The 6,192-nt window shown below is 56.2% G+C and overlaps 3 protein-coding genes across 7 annotated transcripts; 1 reads left to right on the forward strand and 2 right to left on the reverse strand.

The window, feature by feature from the left end:
* Positions 1-24: 24 nt before the first annotated feature.
* On the reverse strand, positions 25-871 carry KVP18_001634 (uncharacterized protein; the record flags this gene model as incomplete). Of its 2 annotated transcripts, XM_067951846.1 has the most annotated exons (3): positions 25-162; positions 191-320; positions 347-871. In XM_067951846.1, coding segments are annotated over 3 exons (793 nt in total), but the record flags the coding sequence as incomplete, so codon positions are not given. The 2 variants fall into 2 exon arrangements, with proteins under 2 accessions (XP_067812909.1, XP_067812908.1); XM_067951845.1 differs by lacking the exon at positions 25-162 and having other exon boundaries at positions 302-871.
* Positions 872-1,109: 238 nt separating this feature from the next.
* Positions 1,110-2,565, forward strand: KVP18_001636 (uncharacterized protein; the record flags this gene model as incomplete). Of its 2 annotated transcripts, XM_067951851.1 has the most annotated exons (2): positions 1,110-1,369; positions 1,398-2,565. In XM_067951851.1, 2 exons carry the CDS (start codon positions 1,110-1,112, stop codon positions 2,563-2,565), a joined length of 1,428 nt encoding a protein of 475 aa, XP_067812913.1. The 2 variants fall into 2 exon arrangements, with proteins under 2 accessions (XP_067812913.1, XP_067812914.1); XM_067951852.1 differs by lacking the exon at positions 1,110-1,369 and having other exon boundaries at positions 1,402-2,565.
* Positions 2,566-2,568: 3 nt separating this feature from the next.
* KVP18_001635 (uncharacterized protein) lies at positions 2,569-6,160 on the reverse strand (the record flags this gene model as incomplete). Of its 3 annotated transcripts, XM_067951849.1 has the most annotated exons (2): positions 2,569-3,181; positions 3,210-6,160. In XM_067951849.1, 2 exons carry the CDS (start codon positions 6,158-6,160, stop codon positions 2,569-2,571), a joined length of 3,564 nt encoding a protein of 1,187 aa, XP_067812911.1. The 3 variants fall into 3 exon arrangements, with proteins under 3 accessions (XP_067812911.1, XP_067812912.1, XP_067812910.1); XM_067951850.1 differs by lacking the exon at positions 3,210-6,160 and having other exon boundaries at positions 2,569-3,042; XM_067951848.1 differs by lacking the exon at positions 2,569-3,181 and having other exon boundaries at positions 3,206-6,160.
* Positions 6,161-6,192: the final 32 nt, after the last annotated feature.

Raw genomic sequence — 6,192 nt, forward strand, 5'->3', positions numbered from 1 at the left:
CATAGTTTCCGTAGGGGTCCTCACAGAGGACCCCCGCTGCGTCCACGAGTTTCGTGCGCATTTCGGCGACGGCTGCAGCGTCTCCATGCTGCAGGCAGCGTACCACCACGCAACAGCCCAGACGGTGGCGGCTAAGAGGCAAGCAGTTCTGCAACACGACGTCTGATGATCGACCGACCGCTGCGCCTACTGAGTATGAACCGGTGGCTCTCAGGAGGCCAGTGACATATGCATGCCTGTACTACGTAGTTGGCGTTGAGGTCCAAGGCCAGCTCTAAAAGAGCAGGCGCCAGGCTTTGAGTCAGCAGCGCGCGAGCGGGCTGTGTTGACCGATCCTGGTACATACCTCTGTTGCCGCCATGGACACCAGCTGCTGCACAATGCGACAGGCGTACACGTGTTTGCTCAGCGTGGAGATCTGCGCGAAGTGAACGCGGATTACTTCCACGAACGCCTCCGGCGAGCACACCTCCAGGTAGGACTTCACCAACTCGTGCTGCGACGGAGACATGGCGAGTCGGGGGAACTCCCCCAAGATGTAGGCCCTCACGGGCGCAGTCTCTATGCTTTCTGAGGATATGAGCATTCGCACATCGTTGACTGATGTGGACCAACCGGGTGACGCGAGATTGTATAAAGTGCTCGATAGGAGCTCGGGTCGCCTATAGGGTGCGTTATCGTTCCAATCAGGAGTTGACTGCTGCAGAAGCCGCAACAGGATGTCAGCTGTGGTCTCATGGCTTAGGAAAGGTTGCACTTCTTGCAGTTCTACATCAGCGAGAGTGTCAAGTGGATACTCTGGGCACTGAGGAGGAGGCAGAGGCGGCGGCTTGGCCGGGGGTTTCCGCGCGTCGCGCAGGTCCCTGTGCATGTTATTATGATCATTATCGGATCGTGATCTTCCTGTTGACTGAGCAGCCGGGTTATCAACCAGCCTGCCGGGGTATGTGTCTTCGCTAAGCGAACACTAAGTGCAGAATATACGAGGGAGGGCCGATTCAATGCAACCTCCTTTGTGAGCATGGAGGGTCTATCTGTCAGCACGGAGGGGGTTTCACCAGCGCCAACGCGCATGCATGAGTCAAAATTTACCAAATCCAGTAAAACCGATGGGTGAACCAGCGTCACTGCTGCACGTAAGCCAGCTTGGAGAGGGTTTCGGGTCTCTATGGTGCCTTCGGGATCGATCGTTCAAAGGCATCGCTCACCTCGACACACTTGTGATGGCTCGTCCGTTGGGAACGCTCGAGTACCTCCGACCACGGAATCTGGACGACGCAACGTATTTGTGGCAAGTAGAGATCGATGTCCAGAAGACGAGGAGCATCGACAACATCTGCCTGCAGGAAATCCGTGCGTCATTGATGAGGTGAGTCCCTAGTAGCGGTGACACCCAGACGGATGCACGTGTGTGTCTTCGCTCCGGATGACCCTCGACTGGCAGAGTTCCTTTGTCTGGTATACCTGGTTCTGTTCGACACTCTCAGTGGCGATCAGGCGCTGGCCGCCATGAGCCCGTCGCTGCTTGAGGTCGATGAAATCGATGAGGTGCTCTTGGATTTTTTGAACCACCTACATGAACACAGGGCTCACTTCCGCAAGCAAACGTTTACAAAAATCATCGAGTACGCAGATCACGGCTTCGGTCCAGTCGTCCTGCCGTCGGCAACCTCCATCTCTTCCTCGTCAGAGCGGACCCTCGGAGATCTCATCAAGGTCACTGCTAGGGAGACGGCATGCAGTCAGTCTTCGACGCCTGTCAGATCCGAGACTGGCCGTGAAAGTTTTGTCTCCAGCGTGTCCGAGACAGCGAAGGCCTCTCGCCGTGTCGCCGTATCCATCCGAAATCCAGCTACCTCCCAGAAATCTCGCCGATCGGAGATTCTGCACTCTACCAGTCGCCAAGCCCCCAGTGACGTTTCCCACGCTCCAAGCGTCGCGTATAGAGTGGAAGTCAGCCAGACTCGTCCTCAGACGACCACTGACGATCGGCCTGCGTACCCTGGCGTCCCGACGACCTACGCCCCTGTTTCATACATTGCAGCGCTTCAGGACCCTGCGGTTGTGCATAGTACCTCTTCGCAATGGGACATTACGCGAAGCTGTGACGACTCTGTTAAGGAGAGTGCAGAATCGCAGGACGCTTGGGTGAATTACTGCAGAGTGGCGTCGTATCACGAGCAGTACCAGCGATTGGCGGAGAACCATATGCAGTCGCTGCGTCCGAAGTCACACGGCAAGTCTAGTTCCCGACGCACGCGGTCTCGAAGACCCAGCCAATCCATGGCGTCCCAACGTACGACTCTGACTCGAGGAGCCCGGTCGCGTCGGAGGAGTGTCGACACAGAAGACACCTTCATGCAATTCCACGGACGGCCCCGTCCTGAGGCGCGCATGCACAGTGAGTGGGCTCGCGTTAGCTCTGTGGCGGACGATGCCTCTTTTACTGACAACTGGGAGTCTGTGTCCGTTCGCGGCGCTGTTAAATACCAAGGCCCTAAAAAGCAGCCTGGGTGCCAAGGCATCGGAAAGAAAATTCAGCAAGGTTGTTTAGGATTGTGGTAACTCTCACACAGCGGCCATTCCAAGGCCTTCTTGGCGCTTCGCAAAACGAACGAACACCTGCTCCAGTGTGGGCTGCGATATGCCGAACTCTGCGATCTGCAGCACGTCTTTCTCCTCTGTCAGTCGCGAAAACAGATCGCCCAGGTGCTTTACTTGCAACGGCAGCAGGTAGCTGCCACGCATACCGCTTTCTTCCTCCACCTTCACTCCTCGAGTGACGCTGCCCAGCCGCTCCTTTATGCTGGCGAAGGCTTGAGGGCCGTTAGCGTCGTCCCGCAGCTGCACGACCAGACGCAGGCCAGAACCGTACTGGTTCTTGATGGCCAGAATCGTGTTCATACAGTGGAACTCGCCGCTGACTAAGATTCCCAGCCTGGTGCAAAGTGCTTCCGCCTCCTCCATGGAGTGCGTTGTAAGCACTACGGCTCGCTTTCGTTTCCTTTCGCCTATGATTTCAGCAAGGCGCCGACGACCCATGGGGTCAATGCCGCTGGATGGTTCGTCCAGCAGAATGATGTCGGGGTCTCCCAAGAAGGCCACGCCAACCGAGACCCGACGCCGGTTCCCTCCAGACAGTTCTCGGATGCGTTTCTTCGCGTGCGAGTGCAGGTCGAGTCTGTATGAAACGTGGACAGGAGGCTTACTTTGACATAACGTCTGCAAGGACAGTTCGCACGTCTGAGCGAGAGTAGTTCTTGATGCTAGCAAAAACCTCCAGGTTGTCTAGGATACTGATATCCTCCCACAACGCGTCGAATTGCGGGCACATACCCAAATGTGAAAAGACCGGCTCAGGATTGTCCAGGACGCTGACACCTCCAAGATAGCAACCTCCTTTGGCGGGCGCTTCCAGGGCGAAGTTGCAGGTGAGAAGGTTGATGGTGGTTGTTTTTCCGGCTCCGTTGGGTCCCAGAAGACCGAAGATCTCGCCGCGATCCACACCAAAGGACACGTTCTTAAGAGCCACTGTTGGCTGCACAGCGGGGTTTTCTCCAAAGTAGCAATGCGAGACGCCGTCCACCATCACCATCGGCATGACCCCGAGGTCCTCCGCGCTTCCGGCGTCCACCACCTCATCTGGCTGCGGTATGTCGATGCCCAGTTTTCGCGCCTGTGTCTGGGTGTTGAGTACCTGGGCGGAGAGCTGGATGCGCGCGGCCTCGCGCTTGACGTCGGCGTCACGAAAATCGCGCAGTTCGGGTGGTAGGAACTCGGTGCGCCCTCCGTACTGCATCTGCGCCTGCAACCGCTGCTGCTGTAACTGCATAAGGTACTGTGTGAGGAAATCCGTTGCGGCTCTCCGAGGCTGCCTCGCCCTGTAGGAAGAGGAGTCCAGAGCGAGTAGCATGGCGTAGAAAGCGACACACTGCACCAGCGATCCTAGAATGGCGTAGATTGGCAGCTGTTGGAAGGAAAGGTACGACATCAGTCCGTGTTCGACTTCTCCGAACCTCTGTTCATTCAGCAGAATGGAGCAGCCGATGAGCAGGCCGATAGGCGTGTATGGAGGTATGAGGAATGAGAATACGATGTGTAAGTAGAGGGCCAACGTCTGGGTCGTGATGTTTTCGACGGCCTCGGTGGTGTCCCACAAAGAAGCTACTAGAACGGCAGGGGCGGTTCCCAGGATCCACACGACGATCTGCAGGGACAGTCCGTAGCCCTGCGGTCGTAGGAAGAACGTCGCCAGGTACGCAGTCTCTATCATGGCGAAGCAGTAGATTCCAATGCCGATGGTACAGACGATCAGGGTGTTGATGTCACGGAATATAGGTAGCATGAATGCTATGAAGCCCAACACACTGGCCGCGGAGGCGGCCATGACCAGCCAGTTCGACAAGACGGAGGCCAGCCAATAGATCCACAGGCGCAGCCCGCTGATGATCATCGAGTGCTTCGTGCCCATATTGTTGTCACTGATGACTTGAATGCCAAACCTGGTGGGCAGAGAGGCTATTCCCAGCGACAGGATGTTGGCAAGTATCTGCGTTACAGTGGACACGAACAGAGGGATACTGAGGAAGTAAGGGGCGCTTGTGGCTCCCAGCTGCGACGGGGTTACTTTTGGAACTTCGCTATGATCCGCCAACTGAAGCTGCATCAAGGCCTGCGTCACCCCATTTAGCACCACTGGCATGGCATTCGGCACGTTAGGGTTCCAGAAGATTCGAAGCTGGACGTCGTTCTTGTCCTCATCAGGCGCCCTAATGTAGTGCATCTCCAAGTTGTGCTCCACCTCGAGCGCTTCCTTCTGGTCTCCAGCTGCCTTGGGCCGAGTGCGTGTGCGCGGTTCAAAAGACAAGGCCACGGGATGGAAGTTGAACTTCTCCATCATGGAGTTCTCGTGGAAGAGGAAGTAGCGCATGTCTCGAGCGCCGGACATGCGAGGTATTAGGCTGTCCTTGATGATGGCTTCTGGAAGGGTCATGGTCGTCAATTTGTCGTTGAACGGTAGACGAGAGAGAATATTCTGAACCATGGCCCTACGCAGAGGGAACTTGTGGATCGTGGGGTCGATGTAGACCGGAATCGTGTCGTTCAAGACGCTGTAGTCGTTAAGAGGTATAACTGGGGACGAGTTCTGAAACAGGCGCTCCATGAACCGGCCGCCTCTTTGGGAGTATATCAAGGATACAAGCATGACCAGAGGAAGCACGAAGTCGAAGGTGAAGGGCAAGAGACTATATCGAGCTTGGGCAAAACGGAGGTTCACGATGGCGCGTATCTGGCGATAGACCTTGATGGGGAGGTACGTCAACGACTGGGATAAGTAATTGCCAGACTCTCCTTGGTAGGGACCCGTTGGGGTTTCCTCCACTTCGTCTACCAGCTGCTTCCTTAGCAAGTGCGTCGGGATACCCATGTTTTGAAGCTGAGTTGCGACAGGCTGCCCTTCGACTTCTTCGAGTATGTCTCCTAGCTTAAAGAACACTTCTTCCAAGCTACTAAGGCTGATGCCGTACTCGCTGATTCCTAGTGTCGCCTTTTGGTTTTCAACGGCGTTTAGAAACGGACCAAACCGACCGATCTCCGTCATAGGGAGGGCGTATACGAGAATGGACTCCCGTTCAGCAACCGCTTTATGCATGTCGGTCTGACAAGACCACCCCCGGATGTGCACATCCAAAAGCCTTTCAAAAACGAGTGAGGCGTCAGCCACGGACGTAGCCGGGTTCAGTTGGACCTCCAAGAAATAGCCGATGCCGAAATGCGTTTTGAGAAAGAGAGAAGAACCGAGGCACTGCAGTCGCCCGTGAGCCATGACGGCCTTTCGCTCAGCCAGTAAGTCCGCCTCCTCCATGTGGTGAGTGGTGATGATGATGCACCTCTCGGGAGACCGTTGCTCCTCCAGCACTTCCCAAATGAACTGGCGTCCCAAGGGGTCAACCCCACTGGTGGGTTCGTCCAAGAAGACGACAGACGGGTTTCCTATCAGAGCGATCACGAGCCACAGACGGCGCTTCATGCCTCCGGAAAGGGTTCTAGTGGACGCGAAGAGCTTGTCCAGCAGCCCCATTCTGTGCATCAGCAGCAACACGCCCTCCCACGTGTCCGTCTTGGGTGGTACGCGAATTTGGCCGAGTTGCAGCTGCATGTTCAGCGTTTGGATGCTCTCCACTGTGCGCT

The sequence above is a fragment of a genome (genome assembly GCF_019968955.1).
Source record: "MAG: Porospora cf. gigantea A chromosome Unknown PgA_NODE_1378_length_6192_cov_377.907, whole genome shotgun sequence".
In the NCBI taxonomy this organism is placed as follows: domain Eukaryota; phylum Apicomplexa; class Conoidasida; order Eugregarinorida; family Porosporidae; genus Porospora; species Porospora cf. gigantea A.